The following is a 22845-nucleotide window of genomic DNA, read 5'->3' as shown; positions in this document are numbered from 1 at the left end:
TTCCTGTGTTGTTTTTCACGAATAAAAAAAAATTGGATGGGAAAAAATTTGAAAACAAAATAAGTTTTACGTTTAACAAATATATTGTTTTCATAAGTATTTGCCATAAATACATAAAACAAAGCAGTATTCTCTAATGTTTCTTTAGAAGTATCCTTATTTAAAATGAAATCTTAGGGGTGCCTCGGTGGCTCAGTTGGCAGAGCATCCAACTTCGACTCAGGTCTTGATCTCATGGCTCATGAGTTCATGCCCTGCATTGGGCTCTGTGCTGACAGCTGGGAGCCTGGAGCCTGCTTCAGATTCTGTGTCTCCCAGTCTCTCTCTCTGCCCCTCTCCCACTCTTGTTCTGTCTCTGTCTCTCTCTCTCAAAAATAAATAAAAAATAAGAAGAAGGAAGAAAGAAAGAAAGAAAGAAAGAAAGAAAGAAAGAACGAAAGAAAGAAGAAATCTGAGATAAATAAGTTATTTCCAAATATTTTCATTCAGGGAATACTTGAACTTCCAAATACGTAAAATTGACCGTACCCGTGTCAACCAAGGGTGTTCCTTCAGGGGCTTCAGCAGTGAGAGGTAATGCATGTCAAGGAAAAGGCAGGCGGGCCAGCAAGTGTGGCCATCATCTACTCCCCATGTACAGCTACAACCCTGCTGAGGAGCTACACAAGGTTGAGCGGGAGCTACTCTCTGAAGTGGGACCCCCCAACATGGTACATGGTTGGCCGAGTGGCTACCAACACAAGTAGATGCCTTTACTGGATGTCAAGACATGACCTGACCCCAATGCCCTCATCTTCAGAGCAGCGGGGCCTGCAGTGCCCAGCACCTACAACCTGCTGCTTTCTCCTCCCGCTTGCACACATCCAAGCTCTCCCTGCTGGGTCTGGGTCTCCATTCCTCCTCCCACCTATCCCCAGCAGCACCCCTTGCCTAAGCTCCTGCATAGCACCCAGCCTCCATCATCACCTCACTCCCCTCACTAGACCTTTAGTCCTTTATGGGCTCTGAGACTACCATCCACTTATAGGCACTAATGGAAACATTTTCTTTCTGGGGTGGAAGGGTGGCTGGGAGATACAACTTTGCCCTTTCTGTGGGCACTACCTTTTTCTAGCCCTCCCTGACTTGGCATTGGAGTTATTTCCATGATGACAGGGCCTGATGGATAGAATTCAGCAGTGAGTGTGTGTGTGTGTGTGTGTGTGTGTGTGTGTGTGTGTGTGAAATAAAACATTTTGAGGCTAAAATATTCATGTATATATATAAAATTTCAAATAATGTATAAATTAGTTCTTTACCTTATTTCTTGCTTCAGTATTCGCATTGTATAGCAGCAGCTTCTCTATTATGGATATATTATCACCAAAGGCCGCATAGTGGAGAGCAGTGTTGCCACTCACATCCCTAATATTTGGATCGGCACCGTTTTCCAATAGTATGTTTACACATTTCTCTTCCTGGCACTGTACGGCCTGTCAGTGATATGCCAAGAAACAGAGTGTAAGTTCTGAGAATTTAAAGTAAACATGCCACAGGTTTCACCGATTCGTTTTGTTTCAAGGCAATAACTTCATTTCATTCTAAGGGATGACATCAAATCCATCTCAGGCAGACATAGCTGCTACTACACACCTTCATGAGAGCTGTCCTTTTTTCATGATCACAGAGGTTAAGGTGGCATTTCCTCTCTACGAGGAGGGTCACCACTTCTGGATGGCCATTGGCACAGGCCAAATGGAGAGCAGTCCTAAAAAAGTGAGAGGACTTTTTAGGAAATGATAGTGCACTCTCTCAAAACATGCAGTTAATTCAGGAAATTGTAAACATTAAGTAGCATGTTATTCCTATGCCTCCAAAACAAAGATTCAGTTTTCCTCTGGAGAAAGTACAATATTTAGTAGTGATTACTCATCACACTAATAAAAGAGCAGCGTGTTTGAAGAGAAAGAGCATGACCTCGGGATTCAGCTCCACGAGGGTTTCAATCCTAGTTTAACTCTGTCACTCACTAGTTATTGCTTAGACTTATCCTCAATGTCCTCAACAAAAGGGGATAAAAATAGTAGTTGTCTCGGGTCACCTGGCTAGCTCAGTCTGAAGAGCATGTAACTCTTGATCTCAGGGTCGTGAGTTTGAAGCCCCACAGTAGGTGTAGAGATTACAAAAAAAAAAAATGATCATAACAAAATGAAATGAAATGAAATGAAATGAAATGAAATGAAATGAAATGAAATGAAATAAAATAAAATACATAGTAGTTATCTCACAAGACCTCGTTGTGATGCTTAAGTGAGGATCTATGCAAGAATTTAGGACACTTCCTAGCACAAATAACATCTCAATAGTTGTTGGGTAGTATAATTTTTACCATTACTACTGCTTTACATAGACAACACTTCAATTAGGTACCTTGATACAATTACACCTACTTTGCAGACATGTTTTAAGGATTAGCAAGAATACTGCATTGCAATGATTCTAAGATGCTCATTTTGTCACATTTTAATATCTCTGACATTGGAATGCAATTTATAACTCAAGATGTCTTACAACTGTAACTGGCAGGACTTTGAAAAAACTTTATTGGTACATAAAATAGTGGGACACCATAGAATCTTGGTGCTTTCCATTATGTGAAATGATGGTATATACAATAGGTCTATTGCAGTTCTAGTCATATGATTGGCATTTAAATAAATTTTAGTTCTGAAAAGCATTATAGGAAAAGAGGACTAAATTAACCAAAGGAAAACATTTTTAAGGACTTCTTACTTTGCCTCTCAAGAAAGTTTAAGCCAAAGGAAACTCAGGATTCCAATGATCAGGACCAGCTCATTTTATTAAATATTGAGGTCTACAGATTGTACGAAAATCAAGTATTTCCAATGTTCAATATTAGTACTTAACTCCTCTCATAAATTTCAAAAGGGCAGGTAAAGGTTATCTTTTACAATTTCCTATCTCCAGAAACTTTGAAAGGAAGGAGGAAAACTTCCATTGAGATTAAGTCCTAATACTTCAATGTAAAATTTCTCATCTTAGGGGTGCCTTGCCGGTTCAGTCAGTAGCGCATAGGACCTTGATCTCAGGGTTGTAAATTTGCCCCACGATGGGTATAGAGATTACTTAAATATAAAATCTGGTGCAGAGCCTGCCTTCGATGCTCTGTCCCTCCTCTCCCTGTCCCCCTCCCCCTGCTCATGCTTTCACCCTCAACAATAAACAACACTTAAAACATAAAGTAAACAAGATAACAGCTGGGGCACCTGGGTGGCTCAGTCTGTTAAGCCTGCAGCTCTTGATTTGGGCTCAAGTCACGATCTCATGTGCACTGGCTCAAGCCCCGTGCTGGGACTCTTTGAAAAGTGTATTGGAAAAGTTCCTGCTTTCAGCACGGGGTCTGCTTGGCATTCTCTCTCTGTCCCTCCACCCCCCCCACTCCCCACCCCCACCCCACCCCTCTCAAAAAATAAATAAATAAACTTCAAAAAATAAAATCTTTAGAAAATAAATCAATAAAATTTCTCATCCTGCTCATACAGTGCAAAATGAAGTCTTTGAGAACTAAAGGATCTTGGGTAGAGTATGTCCGCTATAGAATATATGTGCAGGTTCTAGTTGATAAATAAATGGATGGAAAGAGTGGATAAATACAGTTGGAGAGTTCAATAGTTTTAAAGAAAAGGTATATAAAGGAAAGCGTACTTCTGAAACAGTAAATAATCACTTATATTTGCTAGGTCTTATTTTTTCTCATAAGCACACAACTAAGATATTTTATTTTCATGACTAATATAAATCATTTACCTATTACATGTAATAAAGCTACCTATAACAGAAAACATATGTATATGCTTAATATATGCATAATAAAATCTACAAGTGCAAATAAAAAATACTCCCTTTACTTCTGAAGAGGCCAAAAGTTGTCCAGATATGCCAATCCTCAAAAAACATTTTAATTAACTCATTTTTCTTATTTTACATCCGAAAATATTTTTAACACAAAGTGAGAAATTATTTTTATGTATAGAAGATTCATATTCTTGCTCTTCTCCAGGATTACTTCAACGATAATAAACCCTTTCTGTTGATAATAAACTTTTAATAGGACCTTTATATACCTTTTCCTGTAGAAAGCACAGATTTTCTTTGAAGGAAAAGAAAAATGCATGTAAATACAAAGGTTCAGAAATCACAAATGTCATCACATTTTGTGCAATTTGGGGCTTAACATAAAACCATAGTCTGCTTGTGTGTACCTATGATCACACTGATTTTTTTCTCACTTAATGATCAGCTAAAGCACAGCTCTGCGTCTCTGTGTATATCTATTATCTATGCCACCTTCAATGATCACATATCCATCTTATGGACGTAATGCCATTTACTTATAAAAGCCATTATACGAGTTCTTCTTAATACATTGCTATTTTAAAGAGTGCTGAGAAAAGCAAAAGGTATGTCATTTGTCACAGTGATTTGCTAAAGATATTTTAGTAGAAATAAAATTGATGGGTAAAAGGAATACATATTTTTTAAATGTGGTACCTACACCAAATTGTCTATTGGAAAGTCGAAAACAACTTAAACTTTAAGCGGCAGTATAAGCACCATCACTCTATTTTCACAAAGGTTGTAGATGGAAAACGGTATTTCAGTCCCTTTTTAACTTAAATTTATTTTTTCCCAGGGACGCTATATTTCCCTATGTCCACTGGTCCCTTGTAGATATGCAAAGAAGTACTTTGCACGATTCCAAATTACAGATTGTTGTTCGTTTTGATTTCAAAGACTTCTCTGTAAAACGAAGATATATCCTGTTGTCTGATACAAATATGTTGTAAATATTTGCAAGTGCATTGTCTTTTATTTTAATAATATTATTTTCTGATAGAGGCTTTTAGGTTTTTATGTTGCTAAACCAATCTCGAGAAATCTTGATTTAAAATTTTTTTTCAATATTTATTTGTTTTTGGGAGACAGAGACACAGCGTGCAAGCAAGGGAGGGGAAGAGAGAGAGGGAGACACAGAATCTGAGCTGTCAGCAAAGAGCCTGAAGCGGGGCTCCAACCCACAATGCACGGGATCATGACCTGGGCCAAAGTCAGACCGCTCAACCGACTGAGCCACCCAGGGGCCCCAATGTTTTTTGAGAGGGAGAAATAGAGAGAGAGAGAGAGAGAGAGAGAGAGAGAGAGAGAGAGAGAGAGAGAGAGAGAGAGAGAGAGAGAGAGAGAGAGACAGAGAGAGAGAGTGGCAAAACAGAATCCCAAGCATGTTCCACATTGACAGCAGGGAGCCGGGCGAAGGGCTTGAACCCACGAACCCCTGAGATTATGACCTGAGCCGAAATCAAGAGTCAGAGGCTTATCTGACTGAGCCACCCAGGCACCCCCCCAAAAGTCTTGTTTTCAAGTCATTTTTAGGATGCTAAAGAGGCATTTGTGGGTTTTTTTTTTTTCTGTTACTTTTCTTATTTTGCGTATTACAATTTTTAAATTGATATCCCATCTGGAACTTATTTTAGGGAGATAAAATTCCAATAAGTTTTCTCCAAATTGGCTGTTTCTCCACTACTTACGAATAATTCACCTTTTCCTACTAATATGAAAGGTCACCAGTGTCAAATTTTAAAGTCTTATGTATATTTGAGCGTTGGGCATGTTCTACTCTGCACCACTCCTTTATCTGTCTTTTCAGCTGTTTGTGAATGAATAATTTGTGGAAATTTCAGGTACATTTGGATATCTGGAAGAGCAAATCTACCTCCTATATAAAAACATAAGTTCTTAGGTTAATTCCAGTTCGTTAACATACAGTGTTCTATCAGTTTCAGATGGACAAGACAGTGAGTCCAAAAATTTCCTTAATGACATCACAAGAAGAGCACGTGTAGCTCAAAATTCTAAAAACCAGGAGGCTTTCATTTGCTTTACCTAAAACTGACAAATACAGGAAGGGTACACATTTTGAGAAAAAGAAGTCCTCCTATTCAGAGCCATCTTCCACTTCAAAATGTCCTTCCCAGGTCCCTCAGTAAATAGCACACATACCTAAGTGTACACAGACACAAACTGGATACTGGATTTTGTCCCAAGAATTTCTAGCCCAGAAGTTGATTACAGGAATTATTTCTCCCATTATGCACTTTTGTCTGTATGACATTAGGGTATGAAAATGAGTCCATTAAAAACAACATGTTGTCCACACCTAATTTCGTGTGTATTACTATTGAAATTTGGGTAAATCACGTCAAACGTGAGAGTCAAGTGGTCTATTCAGGAAGTAACGAGTACGTGCCAGGGCAGCTGAAGATTTTGTTTTTGCCGCTCACGCTGTCGGCCTGGGTGCTAGACCACGTAGGGTTCCCACGACCGAGGGGCAGCAGGACCTCAGGAGGGACGAGAACCCAGCTCCCCGAGGGAGGGCTCCGATGCACAGGTAGAGCTAGGCCAGGTGTGCTCTTCTCCCAGGTCCGTCCCGCCTCCTCCCTGCCAGCCTCCAAGCCCCTATTACCTGTTCATCTTGTCTCTATCATCCACGCCATTTTCCCCCAAGAGCAGAATCTGCTGCACTTGCGCTACGTTGCCCACGCAGGCAGCCTTGTGGATCTTTCTGAGATCTCTGTCTCGGACGTGGTAACCCAACAGCAAGTTGTCAGTTCTATTATTCTCCTGCCCAACGCCCCTGCCCTGCCTCTGCAAGCCAGAAGCGGAGCCCAAGGGCGACAGGCCTTTCTCCGTCCCGAACCCCCAAACCCTCTTCATTGCGAGGCCTGCGGGCTCCACAGAGCCTTCACCCCGCCCTCCCTTTCCACTGCCTCCCGAGCCCAACACTAGCGCCGCCGGAGATAGGCCAAACCCGCCTGGCCACAACACCCCAGCAGTGAGGATCCGCGTTTGGGTAGCTGCCACTTCTGGGTAACCCGCCGCAAGCAATACCGCCAAACACAAGCGCGCTTGCGCACTTCAGAAGAGGCAATCACTGCGCATGCGCACAGAGGCCTAACTGTCAACGGTACCCACAGCTCCGACGCCCCCCCGCCCCCCGCCCAGCGCGGCGCAGCGATCCGAGGGGAGGGGGCTCCGGTGGGGGGTGGGGCGGGGGCCCAAGCCGCGGAACCCAGCGGGAGCCAGCACCTCGGCTCGCCACGCTCCGGTGTCGCCTCGGCACCCTTCTCGCCCCACGCGCGCCTCCGGGGGGCCCCTCCCCCGCGCCGCAGCCCTGGGAGCAGCCAGGCGGCCGTGCCTGGACGGAGGTGGGGGCGTGAGGCGGGGATAGGGACCGGGCCCGGCGACGCCCGCGAAGCCTGGAGCCCGCTGCAGCCGCCACCGGATCCCGGGATGGGGCGAGAGGCTGCGACGGAAGCCAGCATCTCCCAGCCTGGGGCTCCGGGGGCCGCGGAGCCAACGCAGCCGCCGCCGCCGCCGCTGCCTCCGCGGCTGGAGGCAGTGGCTGGAGATGGGGGAGTTGACCCTGGCGTCCCGGGGGACCCGCGCTGCAGCCCCTCCATCCACGCACTCCTGGCCCTCCGCCTCCATCTCCGTGCTCCCGGCATGACCCCCACCCCACGCTGTCAGGGCTCCCACAGCCCTCTCCCTCCCTGAGAGTGACCCCAGGTGCGGGAGCGGGAGCCCCAGGCCCTGGGGTTGGGCGCTTCGAGACAGGGAGGTGGGGGCGGGATGCCAGGGAGACTACTGGGCTCCGACGCGCCCCCACCCAAGCCCAGCGCAGTGCAGCGAACGGAAGGGAGGGGGCTCCGGGGGGGGGTGGGGGCCCAAGCGGCGGAACCCAGGCAGAGCCAGCACCTCTGCTCGCCGTGCTCGGGTCTTGCCTGGGCACCCTTCTCGCCCCACGCTCGCCTCCCAGGGGGCCTCTTCCCCACGCCGCGTCCCGGGGTGCAGCCAGGCGGCCGTGCCTGGACCGCGGGAAGGCGTGGAGGTGGGGGCGTGAGGCGGGGATAGGGGCCGGCCCGGGGCCGCGACGCCCGCGATGCCGGGCTCCAGCCGCAGCCGCAGCCAGAGACTGAGATGGGGCAAGAGGCGGTGGGTGGCAGACGCCAGCATCTCTCTGCCTGGGGCCCTGGGGGCTGCGGAGACGCCGCCGCCGCCGCCCCCGCCGCTTCTGCCTCCTCTGCTGAGACCAGACTGGAGATGGGTGAGTTGACTCTGGCGTCCCGGGGGACCCGCAGCCCCTCCATCCACGCCGCAACCCTCCATCCACGCACTCATGGCCCTCTGCCTCCATCTCAGCGCTCCGGGCCCAACACCCACCCCGCCAAGCCGTCAGGGCTTCCACAGCCCCCTCCGTCCTGAGCGTGACTCTAGGGGCGGGAGTGGGAGCCCCGGGACCGGGGGTTGTGGGCGTCCAGACAGGGAGGTGGGGACGGGATGCCAGGGAGACTACTGGGCTCTGACGCCCCCTCCCCCAACCTGGCTGGCCACAGGACCTTTCCCAGGCCCCAGAGAGCAAAGCCTCATGCCTTAGATGCCCTCCCTAGGCCTGGGCGGGGGGCGTCCCCCAGGCGCGGGGCTCAAAAGGCGCTTTGTGCGCTGTGCCCCCCACCACCCAAGCCTCCGGAGCGGTTCCAGAACAGGGCGGGTGCGGAGGCTGGGACTGTGGCTGCTTGTGGGGACCAGGCGGAGGGGCGTGGGGAGAGCACCCCTAGTCCTTTCCTTGGGGTTGGGGTTGGGGCGGGGGCGGGGGCGGGGCGCGGCGAGGCTCAGGCGCTTTTCACTGCACTGCCCAGGGTGGGGAAGGGAACCTGGCTGGGGGAGGGCGCTATCAATATCTGCAAATAGAGAGTTCTGGAAGCTGGGGTGGGGAGGAGAGCTTGGGTGTAAATGGGAACGGTGGCGCCTGAGCTGGGTGGGGTGCCACGAGAAGCAGAGGTGGGTCTCAGCCAGTCCTGGTAGAGGGAGGTCAGGTGAGTCTCCTGGCTCTGGAAGACTCCCTAGAAGGCCTGTGGGCAGGAATACTACCCCAGAGAGACCCCCTCCATGGCCCCCCAGAAGTGGCACTGCCCCAACCCCATAGCACTCCTTGCCACTCCTGGGACACCAGTCCTGACCTGCCTTGATAGGGAGCTGTGAATGCCGGCGGGTCACCTCCCCGGGCAGGGCAGGTACTGAAGATCCAGGACTCCGGGTGCTGAGGAGATAGGCACAGGGTCTTGGGAAAGTTTGGAAGACGTTCTGGCAGCCCAGGGAGGAGAGCGAAGTTGCTGGGAGAGTTGGCTTGCTCAGCACTGAAGGGAAGGGCACTCTAGGTAGAGGCAATGGCTGGAGCAGAGGCTGTGAGATGTGAGCGCCTGGTCGGGGTGGAGAGTTGTGGAAGGGGGGTGTGGTCAGGCACGGGAGTGACCCACGTGAACGAAGGGAAGGAGGGCCAGGTGGAGGTGAGGTGTCAGGCCATCCCAGCGAGCTGGCACAAGCAAGCTCCCAAGGACGGCGAGGCGCTGATGGGGCGGGCAGTGCTGGCATCTGGCTCAGCAGGCCCTCTGGGAGTCTGCCCAGGGGCCCTGCTGTGGTCAGGACTGCTTGGCCCACATCTGCCGGTGGCTGGACCACCCCAAGCAAGTCCGCTTTCTGAGTCTCAGTGTCCACATGTGTCAAATGGGGCGACTCCTCCACAGGGTTGTGGGGAGGTCTGCATGAGGTGATGAGTGTAGGGAGCCCAGCACCTGAGAAGGCCTCGGGAAATCCTTGGCCGCTGTGCCAGTTTGTGTACCTGGAAATCGGGGGCGTTGATGTCAGCTGGTGGGCCAGGCTCACTTTACCCAGTGGCGATGAGGATCCTGTGAGGGCTGGATGTGACCCAGGGAAGCCAGGGGCTGGGGGCACTGCAAGTCCGTGTGCTCATGCTATTCTGGAAGAAGAGAGAAGCAGTGGGCGGTGGCCAGGGCGGGGTCGTCCTCCTTGTGCCCCTATGGGCATCTTAGCCATGGCATTCAATGGACCCTGCTGTGTTCCCCAAGGCCAAAGCCTCTTTGTTCTCCATGCTGCACGATGCACCCCTCCCTCCTAGTCAGCCCTAGCCCTGCACATGGGGGACCAGGGCTCCCGTCCAGAAGGGTCTTCAGACACTGAGACCAACAAACACAATATCTTCCTGTGAGGGGCACTGTCATGGGCAGCCGGGTGGAGAGGACACAGACCTTAGCCCCAGGAGAATGGAATGTAGTTGGGCAGCAAAACCAGTCGGGTCTCCATGGTCTTGCGTAGCCCTGTGCTGGCTGCTTAGGGGGTGTGTGTGTGGGGGGGGGGGATTGGGGATTGGGGGGGGTTGAGAGTTGCAATAATTGCACCATGGGACAGTCAAGGGCAGAAGTGAAAAGCAAGGACTCCAGATCCAGTGGCCCAGGTTCAAATCTCAACTCTGCTACTTCTTACGGCGTGAACGTGGACTGGTGACTCTGCCTCTCTGTGCCTCTGTTTTCTTGCCTCTGAAATGGGAACGAGGCACATTAGTGCTATTTGAACAGCTCGGTTCAGTTTCTAGTGGGCATTTACACCCCGTTTTCCAGAATGGGTCTCCCAGTTCACCCCTGCCTCCTGGAAGACTACACAGCCTGCTCCAGTAGGCTATCGTCTTTTGTGTGTGTGTGAGTCCCTATAGGTGGGGGCCTGCCTTTCTGTGTCCGTTGCTTGGGCAGAGGGCAATGGTGTGCTGGCAACAGGCCCTCTGGGAGAAAAAGGTGCCTGATCAACAGCGTTGGCAGGTTTCCATGGTGTAAATCTTCCGGCAAGGCCCATTTGAGGCTACCAACAGCTTCACCATCTCGCAGTGGGAGCTGGTCCATGCCAGCTTTAGCACCCAGGCATTCAGCAGGTGCTTAATAAATGATGGTTGAATAAGGAGAGAAGGCTCCAAAGACTTGGAGAGCTGCCAGGCCATACTGTAGCTGAGAGAGGGAGGCATCAGACAGGCTGAGGCCAGGACAAGAGACCACTCTGAATAAGTAACCCGTGGTGAGATGGAGGGCAGAGGGGAAGGAGGACTGGTGTCCTCCCTTCCTGGGAACCTCTGCACCTCTGACCCTGCGTCACTTCTGCTCTGGATCCTCTTGACCTTGGCCTGGTTTGGGCTGTCTGCACAGAATGACCTAGCTGGATCCCAAGCATTAGCCTGACAGAGCTCTGAGAAATGGTCCAGACGGGTCTCAAACGTCAGATTCTATTCCCTTGCTTATGCTGTTCCCTCTGCCTCAATGTCTGTTCCACCCACCTCTTCCTTTGTGCCCTGAAACTCTGTCACCCTTCAAAAGCCTCCTCCACCCCAAATCCCACAGACCCTTCTCCCCTTCTGCTGTTTCTCTGGCCTTACAGCCCCTCTCGTGTGCACTCTGCCTGCCCGTAAAAATATTAGTAGCTAACATTGCATCTGTACAGCAACCTGTGATAGAGGTACCGTGATAATCCCTTTTGTAGATGGGGGAATGGAGGCTCTGTCTTGTTAACGACCACCCATCCTTTGCCTCTCGGCTTGAGCATCCGTTCTTTGTGCAGGGAGGCTCCTTGCTGTGGGCTGGGCAGAGCACCACTTCTCTTTCTTCAGTGTGTTTGCTGTGGCGTGTTCCACTAGGCCGTGAGTTCCCTATCCTATAGGAGCTCGAATGAATCAATGAATGAATGAATGAATGAATGAATGAAAATGAATGAGTGGGTGCCTGACTTTCAGCCCCAGGGAGCATCCCTGTTCTTTTACCCATTCCTCCTCCCTTTCCATCCCTGTGGGAGGAGATGGACCCTCCAGAGGGCAGCCTCACACCATGGAGGGCTGGTCACAGGGACCCTGCTTAGCCACACCTGCCAGAAGGGAAGGGGAAGTGAGGCTTTGGGCGGGGCTGAAAGCAGGCATGGTAGAAGGGCAGTGGACCACCCTCCTGTGGTCTAGAGTGGGGCTGACATGGGCCCACAGCCCTGCCTGTAACCCAGGAAGTTAACGGGGTCCCCAAAATACTTTTTCTTGCACCGCCCCAAGTGGAAATTCCCCTGTTGGCCCACTTATTTTCGTTTTATCTAGAGAAATAAAGTTGGAAATAATCATTCACACACCCTAATTACTCCGTTGCTTTCTGAATTTAGAGCCGGTTTGGCTCTAGACTTTGGCTCCTGCTGAAGGAGGAATCCCCTGGGAGGGGCAGGGTGAGGGCCAAGGCAGGAGGCCAGAGTGTGCGCTGACACTGGGGCCTCCTCAGGGTCTGCCCTCCACTTGCCCTCTCCTAGCAGGCTGGGAACTTCCCAGAAGCAGCAGCCCAGATGGGGGTCTGAGCGAGGGAGGGTGGCCAGAGGCAGTGTCCAGGATTCTGGTTGACCGAGACCCATAATGGATGACTTCCCAGGCTGTTCTACCCCACCTGGACCTCTGAGTCATAAGAATTTGCTGCTATTTATCGAGCACTTACTATGTGCTGGGCGCTGGGCCAAGCACTTTGTCTGCATCATCCCAGCTAGGCCTGCTAACTTCCCTTGAAGCAGGTACCTTTATTCTCCCCATTTGGCAGTTTGAGGGTGCCTGGGGGCCGGGGCTCAGGGCCGGGAAGTGGTGGGGCTGGGATTGTATCCAGCCTGTAGGACCCCCAGAGCCCGAAGGGGCCCCTCGGATAGGCCCCTCAGTCACTCAAAACGGAACGGTCTCTGAAGCCTGGACGCCCGAGACAACCACGTCACTGGTGTCCTGGCCTCCAGGCCACCCTCCTTGTGGCCCTGACTGCCACTCCCTTCTTCCCCATAGTCCTGAGGCTCTGCGTCTGGAAGCCCCGTGTAGCCTCACCTGGGCGGCTTGGGGAAAATACAGATTTCCCAGGCCCTGCCTCACCCCGCTGAGTCAGAATCCCACTGCGGGAGAGGGGGCTGGAAACCCAGATTTTAAAATGTTGTCCTGGGAATACAGAGGCCTGTGGACTCTCAGAACCACTGCCCGGCCCAGTGGTGTTCAGGCTGCTTTAAGAGACTGCCTTGCCCTTAACCCAGATCCCTATGACCCTGCCCCCGCTTGTGTTCTCAGCCTCTGCCCCCTGCTACCCTAACCCAGCTCTGCACACACCACACCACACTGACCCCCCACGCCCCAATTTGCCTTTATCCAGGCACCTGCTGCCGCTGTTTCCTTCTGGAAACAGGTCCCAGCTGGCCACAGACCCCACAGAGCTTGTGTAATACTGTGGACCGGTCGATCGCGGCCCCGCTCTTGCTAGCCCAGGCCTGGCACACAGCCTGGGGGAATCGTGGTGGGTGAGCGATGGTGGCCGGGAAGGCGGAACAAGGGAGGGCTGCCCATGACAGGTGGGGCTTCTAGGCTGGGCGCTCAGGCACTCTCTGGGGGCCGGCACCTTGCCTAACATGCAAAAGGCATTTGATGACTGTTCCTTAACTGCTTAATGAATGGTGATGGGTCGTGTGACAGGTGAGAGCCACTTTCGGAAGCAGCGCAGATTGGCCGGTTTAGGCAAAAGATGGAGAAGGTGCCTTCCGGGCCATCTCTGAGGACCGTGAATATTAATGGTCTGAACTCATTTATGGCTCGGATGGGAGTGAGGGGCTGGTGCTTTCTTGCTTGATTTCATTTCAGTATCTCAGGAGCCCTGGGAGGGGTGCTGATGTAATCCTTATTTCGTTCAATGGAAACTGAGCCCTAGACAGGTGACTTAGTAGGGTCACACAGCTGGGAGGGGCTCCTGCAGAACGGAGCCTTGCCCATTGTGTGAAAAAAAATCAATGAGTCTGCACTCTACAGTTTATGAAGCAGTAACACCTTATCTCAGTTGGTTCCAGCTGTGGCTTGGAGGTGTGGCTCTACGTTTTCACCTATGCCCACATCCCAGGGTCAGAAAACCTGCATCCAGGGGCCTTCTGTGTCTGTAAGGGGCGGTGGTGGGAAGAGATCCCGCCTGTGCGCTGGCAGGAGAGAGAGAAACAAAGAGGCAGTGTTGGGGGCTCTGGCACACAGTAGGTGTTTGGGGACCCCTGTAGTCGGTTCAGGCAGAGCCAGCTCTGGTCCCATCTGGACCTTGGAACAGCCCAGATCAGGCTTCAGTCTTTGAGCCAAGGCCCACAGGGTGTGGGTGACGGGTCCAAGGTCATACCTGCCATAAGGACTAGAGCAGAGGGTGTGAGGCTCCTCCACCATGGCCGAGAGGTCCAGGGAATGGGTCAGGGGGATTCTGTCTGTGCGGGATGACCTCTGTCAGAGCCAATAAGCCACAGAGCCTGGCCCCAAAGGGTCCCCAGGCCAACCCCTCTCAGGGGTGTCCAGGACTGCTGTGGGGCCTGGAGTGTTATTGCTGTCACGGAAGTTCAGGGCCATACGTGAGTAGGGGCAGTGGTCCTGCAGCCACCAGTGGGGGATGTAACAGACTCTGTGGTCTGCCTCCAGGCACTGGCATATGGGGAGGGCGAAATGCACCAGCACCCCACCCAGACTAGAAATCCAGGTGCTGGCTTCCCCCCCACACACCTCCCTCACCCCTGCCCCGCCCCGCCCCCGGGCCTTTGCAGATGCTATCCCTCTGTCTGCAGTGGCCTTCCCCTCCTCTCCTGGCAGGTGCTGGCTCATCCTTTAAGACCCCTCCAGGAAGCCCTGCCTGACTCCCACCCCAAGGGCCAGGCTGATCCGCCCTGCCGGGATTTCCATCTGGCTGCTCCACAGGATGCTGAGAAGCTTGAGGGCCTGGTCTGAGATGCCAGTGGAGTGGGCAGGGAAAGCAGCTGTAAGGTGCAGCCCAGTTCAGGCGACTGTCCCTGCAGCCCAGAGAGGAGACCAGGCTGGGGAGCCTTGAGGCCAGATAGCTAGCCAAACATGCTCATTTCACAGAGGGAACGTTGAAGGCCCGAGGTGCTTGGGACTGACCTAGAGCACCCTGGGGAGTGGTTGGTAGTCCCTTTGTGGCTTGTAAGAGGAGAGCCCAGGGCTATGTGGCCATACCCCTCCCCCACTCCGGTCCCCAGCTGGAGCATTTGTCTGCAGGATCCAGGTCAGGTCTGGGGGAGATGGGAAGAAGCCCAGGTGAGCCAAATCCCCAGGGCTCAGGTCTGCACTCGGTCTTCCCATGTGGAGGACAAAGCTCCTTAGAGAAAATGCTTGCTGTCCTAAAGCTGGCAGGAAATGCACATCGATAGCTCATTCCAGCAAGAAGGTGCACAGGGGAAAAAAACCTGTGAGAACTTAGGCCTAAATGTTAGCCCCGGGGATGGTGGGCGATATGAGCCTTCTTTCGCTTTGATTTTCACATTTCCTAGGTTGTAGGTGAAACCGTTATGCCAGAAAAATGAAGTTACCATGGAAAGGAGAGAGGTCTAAGGAAAACAGCCAGCTCCCCGTTCATGAGACTCTGGGGTCACCATGTGTGAGTGGCTTCCAGAGGGACCCTGGCCCCGGGCCCATCCCCCAGAACAGGCGCGCCTGGGGCAGACAGCTTAGCCCGTGTGTCTCTCTTTCTTGGAATTTGGGTCAGTGAGAGTCCAGACCTGGGGCTACTGGGATGTAGCACACCCAGAATGCCATCCAAACCTCTGCTGTCCTTCCAGTCGTGTGGGTTAGGCCTCAGGGCCCTCACCTTCCCACCTCCACCTGGAAAGCCACCCCACCCCACCCCAGGCTGCCCTCTGCCCCTCCCAGCCAGAGGTGGCCCTAGGGCTATTTGCTTCACCTCCATCCGGGTGCCCAGGTGGGTGCGTAGCACTGTTGACTGCCTTCCTTACCGACTCCGGCCCCCAAGTGCCTTTCCAGGGGGTCCTCCTACAATGTAGTCAAGTTCGACCTCGTGCAAATGGTCTTTGGAATCACAGCTGAGCCTTGATCCTGGGTGAGGATCCGATCTCCGTCTCCCCCATATACCTAGCCCAGAGCACCCATTCATTCGGTCAGCTGTTATTCAGCCAAGTGCCAGGGCCCAGGCTAGGTGCCAGGGGCACAGATCTGCTGACTTGAGGGTGTGACGTGTCTGTGTTTTTGAGCACGTGTTTTGTGGGCATCACCTGCACGCACACACAGCGTGAGCATCTCTGTCATATGTGAACTCTGGTCTTTGAGGCTGTGACAGTGTGTAATCCTGCCGGGACTCTGGGCACACCTGGTTGATTCATTCTGCAAGTGTTTAACAGACACCCACTAAGGAAGTACCAGGCTCTGACCCCAAAGAAACATGACCCAAGGTCTCTGTCCTCGAGAAGTGCCGTCTTGGGGGCTGTCGCAGTGCGGACTGGTGGGGGCAGAGGCCGGCAGGGCTGGGGGTGGTCAGAAACGTGGTCCTGGAGACACGGGGAAGAGTGGGGAAGGGTGTTCCTGCCCAGCTGTGAGGATGATCTCCAGTATCCCCTTCAGCCCAGTGATCCGGGGCCTGGGACAGGCCTCCCCAGCCATTTTCATGCCCTAAAGCAGCCCCGAGGGCCGACGGAACCGGAGCTCCAGGTGGTGACCCGTGGGCCCCGACTGCTGGGGGCTGGGAGAGAATACAGGGAATGAAAATGAAGCATGTTGGCTGGAGGACCTGCCTGGGCTGCAGACCTTTCTGAGAGGCGAACTTGGGGACCAGGCACCAGAACACAGCACCTGGAAAGTAGAACCCCGTGATCCAGACCAGAGAAGCGGGATCATGGAACTTAGAGGAGGAAGATGGAGCAGCAGACCTAGAATGTGGGCCTTCTAGAGCCTGGAACACTCAAGTCGGCCGGAAGCTGGAAGATCCAGTCTGTGCCCCTGGTGGTCAGTGGGGGAAACTGAAGTCCAGCAGGAACGGGGAGGCCTTGAGCATTGGTGAGCTGCAGTGGCACGCACGTGGTCTCTGCTGAGCCAGGACCTCCCCACAGCTCGCTGCTGCCTGACCTCGGGCGAGTCCTGTCCCCTCTCCAAACCTCAGTTTCCCCCTCTGTGAAATGGTCACGTGACGGTAGGACAAGATGGAGCACCTCACCTGGTGCTCAGGCTCTCCCGGCAAGCGAGTGGCATGGCTAAGGCCTCGACCCTGGCCACCTGACTCCTGAATGACTCTGTCCCCTTGTGGTGATGGTCTGGTCACTGCTGTTCCTCTCTCTTCTTTCTCACACTCAGTGGGACATTTGGGCACTTGCGGCCCTTTTCTGGAATGCTCTCGGGATCTAGCAGAGGGAAAAGACTAATCAGTGGAGCAAGAACAGACTGGCGGCTCCATATGAAGGAGCAGGGGCCCGGTGCCTACAGCCCTGCATGGTGCCCTGTGCCATTTGGTGAGGGCTTCTTGAGTGTCCCCCGGTGGAGACGGTCGGGTCCTGAGCCGAGGGCCCCTCGAAGGCAGGGGTGGGCAGAGGTGGATTGGGAAGGGAAAAGAGAAAGGGCTCATTGTTCCAGCTCCACGGAGGCTCCCCAGGTGCACCTGCTCCAGGCCACCTCTCCTGAAGGAGGTGGACGACCTTGCTCGGGCTCCCAGAGAGCTGGAGCTGTAAGAGCTGGGCCAGGAGCAGCCTGGTCACTTCCCCAGATCCCTGTGGGGCGGCGTTACCAGCCCCCACCTTTCTGCCTCCAAGAGAGCAGGATTCCAGAGTTGGGGGCGGGGGGCGTTGGAGCCAGGGTTCCAGCCCATCCTTTGAGCCAGCAGCAGCCGGGCATGGTGCCAGGCACTGAGCACCCAGGGGGGAACCGAGATCCCTTCCTGTTTCCCCTCCTTCCTTGCCGGGTCTCCTCCGGACCATCAGCCATCCTGCTCAGAGCGCTTGGAAGGCTGGAGTCCTTCCCCGTGTCTCCGCTCTCCACCATTTCCCTCCCATTGTGGGGGACCCGTCGAGTTCCTGTACATGAACCACCTCATCGGGGTGTGCCTTGCCCAGGCAGGACTAGACTTTTTCGAACCCCAGACCAGTTCTGAGAGCCCAGCAGCACTGACTGCAGGTGCAGGTGTGTGGATTTGGGAGCGGAGGGGGGGGGGTGTCGTTTATTCATTCAACAGGCCAAGGTCAGCGCCTCCTTTGCATCAGGCTCTGTGCTGGGGCCCCAGGAGAGTTGGGCAGCACCGCCCAGTGTGGGGTGAGGCAGCTCAGTCCTTCCTCAGCCTGGGGGAAGTGCAGTTCAGCTGAGCCTCCCTGGGCAGGGAGTGAAAGATGACACAGAAACTTGGAGCCTCCTAGAGGATTTGGACTTTATCCTGGGAGCAGGTGTTCCAAGCTGAGAGGGGCAGCATCAGATGTGGCTTTTGCTTGGCTCGTGGGGCTCAAGCCAGGAGCCCCTTCCCTGGCAAGGCTGCTGCTGTTGTCCAGGTGAGCGTGGCTGGTGGCGCAGGCAGCGTGGGACAGTGGCACAGGGGGCCGGGTGGGACAAGTACCTGGGCATGGAAGAGACGTGCCTGGCGATGGGGAGCACGAGGTCAGCGAGAAGCCAGATTCAGGATGACTGCCGGGGTCCTGGCCTGGGAGACTGGGTGGATGGTCACATCTCGGGTTATCAGCTCAGGTTTCAGGAAGCACTATTTGAGCGAGTTCTTTGTGGCTGGTTTTGCGGCGGAGGGTCCCAGGCAGGATGGGAGCCGACTCTGCGCCCAGGCCTCTGCCCTCCAGCTTGGCCCAGACCCTGCCAGGTCTGCTCCTCTCTCTCCCTTAACCCTACAGGCACTTTAGCCTCTTGAGTGCAGGGCTGCACTTCGCAACTGTGCCCTGTCCACATGGGGGAGCGCCACTCCACTCCTGCTGCCTGGGTCCACGGGAACCGCCCTCTGCCCCAGCAGGCCGACCCTGTGCTTTGATGTGTCTCATCCCCTCACTGTGCAAGGGCATCCCCCCCCCCACTCCTCAAGGCGCGCAGGTCCTGGAACAAAGCCTCTCCGCACTACAGCTTGAATCTCTCACCCTCCTGGCCCTGTGCTAGAGCAGGCTCCCTGAGGACAGAGGATGGCTGGGGCACACCCTCCCCCCCCTCCCCCACCTCAGGCCTGTGGGCTAGAGATGGAGCTGAAGCTCCTTGCTGAAGTGGCCCTTTGTACATTGTCCCCCTGGGGGAGGGGGGAGCCTGGTGGGAGGGGCTGGCACTGCCCAACACCCTTTGCTGATCTCAGTGGCACTGAGGATCCAGGTGGGGAGTGGGGGGGGGTGGGCGGGGGGGTGGGTTCTCTGGGCTTGGGATCAGGGGAGAACACCCTGCCAGGTTGGGCTCACACTGGCTGGGCCTGCCGCCCCACACTAGAAGGTACTTGTCATTCAGAGTCTGTCATCACTTCTCAGGCAAGGTGTGTTGTCACACAACAGTTGTTTAGGGAGTACTGCTCCTGGCCAGGCTTTGTCCTAGGGGGTGGGGCGCCACCTCGACCAGTGACCTGTGAGTGAGGCTTACAGGCTTAAGATGACCCTGCTCTCCTGTTGACATTCTGAGCGCCAGGGTGTGGGTGGGGGAGACAGACCAGGAAGAGGTAAACAAGGAGCCGGCTAGCTTCCGCTGTGAGTGCTGGGGAGCAGAAGACCCGGGCAGGGGACAGCCACTATAGCTGGAGGCCCAGGAAGGCCCCTCTGAGCAGGCAGCCACATTCCAGGCCAAGGAGTAGCCAGTGGGAGCACCCTGCGACGGAAAGGTGGGGACTGTGACTGGAGCCCAGTGGACGAGGGCGGCGAGGGCAGCAAAGATTCGAGGACCAGCTTGGTGGGGTCTGTGGGCCCAGAGAGGAGTTTGCATTTCATTCTGAGGGAGACTAGTGTGTGGGTGGGATCGAGGGGAGGGGGGACATGGCCTGGTGGGGACTTTGCAGTGACAGAATTTGTGGGGCCCAGTGCCAAATGAAAATGTAGGCCCCGAGGGGCGCCTGGGTGTCTCAATGGGTTAAGCATGCGACTCTTGATTTCTGCTCAGGTCAGGAGTCCAGGGTTACGGGATTGAGCCCTGCGTCTGGCTCCGCATCGAGCCTGGAGCTTGCTTAAGAATCTCTCTCTCTCTCTCTCTCTCTCTCTCTCTCTCTCCCTCTGCCCCCCTCCCCCACTCTTCTGTGCTCTGTCTCTCGCTCTCACTCTCTCTCTCTCTCTCTCTCTCTCTCTCCCAAATAAAATAAAATAGGGGCACCTGGTTGGCTCATTTGGGTGACCACTTCTGCTCAGGTCATGATATCGAAGTTCGTGAGTTTGAGCTCTGCGTCGGGCTCTGTGCTGACAGCTCAGAGCCTGGAGCCTGCTTCAGAGTCCGCATTTCCCTCTCTCTCTGCCCCTCCCCTGCTCATGCTCGGTCTCTCTCTCTCTCAAAAATAAACATAAAAAAATAAAATAAAATAATGATAAAAACCGAATGAAATCACAACTATATTCAGTTAGTCTGAGAAATGCAAAGTTGGTGTAACATGAGCAAATAATGTAATTCCCCACAGTAACAAATACTTTATTTTGTTTTTTTTTTAATTTTTACTTCTTTAATTTAATTTTTTATTTTTTAGAATTTACATGCAAATTAGTTAGCATAGAGTGAAATAATGACTTTAGGAGTAGATTCCTTAGTGCCCCTTGCCCATTTAGCCCATCCCCCCTCCCACTACTCCTCCAGCAACCCTCAGTTTGTTCCCCATATTGGTGAGTCTCTTCTGTTTTGTCCCCCTCCCTGTTTTTATATTATGTTTGTTTCCCTTCCCTTATGTGCATCTGTTTTGTCTCTTACAGTCCTCATACGAGTGAAGTCATATGATTTTTGTCTTTCTCTGACTGACTAATTTCACTTAGCATCATACCCTCCAGTTCCATCCATGTAGTTGCATATGGCAAGATTTCATTCTTTTTGATTGCCGAGGAATACTCCATTGTATCTAGATACCACATCTTCTGTATCCTTTCAACCATCGATGGACATTTGGGCTCCTTTGCATACTTTGGCTATTGTTGATAGTGCTGCTATAGACATGGGGTGCATGGGTCCCTTCGAAACAGCACACCTGTATCTCGTGGATAAATGCCTAGTAGTGCAATTGCTCAGTCGTTGGGTAGTTCTACTTTTCGTGTTTGGAGGAAACTCCATACTGTTTTCCAGAGTGGCTGCACCAGCTTGCATTGCCACCAACAATGCAAAAGAGATCCTCCTTCTCCACATCCTTGCCAACATCTGTTGTTGCCTGAGTTGTTAATGTGAGCCACTCTGACAGGCGTAAGGTGGTAGCTCAGTGTGGTTTTGATTTGTATTTCCCTGATGATGCGTGATGTGGAGCATTTTTTCATGTGTCGGTTGGCCATCTGGATGTCTTCTTTGGGGAAGTGTCTACTCATGGCTTTTGCCCATTTCTTCACTGGATTATTTGTTGTTTGGGTGTTGAGTGTGAGACGTTCTTTGTAGATTTTGGATAGTAACCCTTTATCTGATATGTCATTTGCAAATACCTTCTCCCCTTCTGTCAGTTGCCTTTTCGTTTTGCTGATTGTTTCCTTCGCTGTGCAGAAGCCTTTTAGTCTGATGAGGTCCCAGTAGTTCATTTTTGCTTTTGTTTCCCTTGCCTCCGGAGACGTGTTGAAGAAGAAGTTGCTGCGGCCAGGATCAAAGAGGTTTTTGCCTGCTTTCAACTCGAGGATTTTGATGGCTTCCTGTCTTGCATTGAGATCTTCCATCCATTTTGAGTTTATTTTTGTGTATGGTGTAAGAACGTGGTCCAGGTTCATTCTTCTGCATGTCGCTGTCCAGTTTTCCCAGCACCGCTTGCTGGAGAGACTGTCTTTACACCATTGGATATTCTTTCCTGATCTGTGAAAGATTAGTTGGCCATAGGTTTGTGGGTCCATGTCTGGGTTCTGTATTCTGTTCCATTGATCTGAGTGTCTGTTCTAGTGCCAGTACCATACTGTCTTGATGATTACAGCTTTGTAGTATAGCTTGAAGTCTGGGATTGTGATGCCTCCTGCTTTGGTTTTCTTTTTCAAGATTGCTTTGGCTCTTCGGGTCTTTTCGTGTTCCATACACATTTTAGGAGTATAGGTTCTAGCTCTGTGAAGAATGCTGGTGTTACTTTGATAGGGATTGCATTGAACATGTAGATTGCTTTGGGTAGTATTGACCTTTCAACAATATTTGTTCTTCCTATCCAGGAGCATGGACTCTTTTTCCATTGTTTTGTGTCTTCTTCCATTTCTTTCATAAGCTTTCTATAGTTTTCAGTACATACATTTTCCACCCCTTTGGTTAGATTTATTCCTACGTATTTTGTGGCTTTTTGTGCAACTGTAAATGGGATCGATTCCTTGATTTCTTTTTCTGTTGCTTCATTGTTGGTGTATAGGAATGCAACCGATTTCTGCGCATCGATTTTATATCCTGTAACTTTGCCGAATTCATGAGTCCATTCTAGCCGTTTTGTGGTGGCATCTTTGGGGTTTTCTGTATAGAGTGTCGTGTCATCTGTGAAGAGGGAAAGTTTGACCTCCTCCTGGCCGATGTGGATGCCTTTGATTTCTTTGTGTTGTGTGATTGCAGAGGCTAAGACTTCCAATACTATGTTGAGTAACAGTGGCGAGAGTGGACATCCCTGTCTTGTTCCTGACCTCAGGGGGGAAACTCTCCCATTTGTCCCCACTGAGGATGATATTAGCGTCGGGTTGTTCATATATGGCTTTTAGGATCTCGAGGTATGCTCCTTCTCTGCCTACTTTCTTGAGGGTTTTATCAAGAAAGGATGCTGTGTTTTGTCAAATGCTTTCTCTGCGTCTATTGAGAGGGTCCTATGGTTCTTGCCCTTTCTTTTCTTGATGTGATGAATCACGTTAATTGTTTTGCGGATATTGAGCCCACCCCGCATCCCAGGTATAAATCCCGCTTGGTCGTGGTGAGTAATACTTTTCATGTATTGTTGGATCCGGTTGGCTAATATCTTGTTGAGAATTTTTGCATCCATGTTCCTCAGGGAAAGTGGTCTATAGTTCTCCTTTTTA

The 22845-nt window shown here is 52.3% G+C and overlaps 1 protein-coding gene across 7 annotated transcripts in view; it reads right to left on the bottom strand.

Moving 5' to 3' along the window:
- Window positions 1–6865, bottom strand: part of LOC122471003 (ankyrin repeat domain-containing protein 26-like) — a 115134-nt gene extending 108269 nt beyond the window's left edge. For all 7 annotated transcript variants that reach the window (XM_043559318.1, XM_043559321.1, XM_043559324.1 and 4 more), the window contains exons 1-3: window positions 6521–6865; window positions 1633–1747; window positions 1299–1472 (exon numbers count right to left, since the gene is read on the bottom strand). In XM_043559318.1, the coding sequence (XP_043415253.1) occupies window positions 1299–1472; window positions 1633–1747; window positions 6521–6771 (540 nt within the window). In that variant the 5' untranslated portion in view covers window positions 6772–6865. The remainder of the gene's footprint in view (window positions 1–1298; window positions 1473–1632; window positions 1748–6520) is intronic.
- Between the last annotated feature and the right edge of the window lie 15980 nt (window positions 6866–22845).

The sequence above is a fragment of the Prionailurus bengalensis genome, chromosome D3, assembly GCF_016509475.1.
Source record: "Prionailurus bengalensis isolate Pbe53 chromosome D3, Fcat_Pben_1.1_paternal_pri, whole genome shotgun sequence".
NCBI classification, from domain to species: Eukaryota; Metazoa; Chordata; class Mammalia; order Carnivora; family Felidae; genus Prionailurus; species Prionailurus bengalensis.
This window is presented reverse-complemented; position numbering and strand designations above follow the sequence as displayed.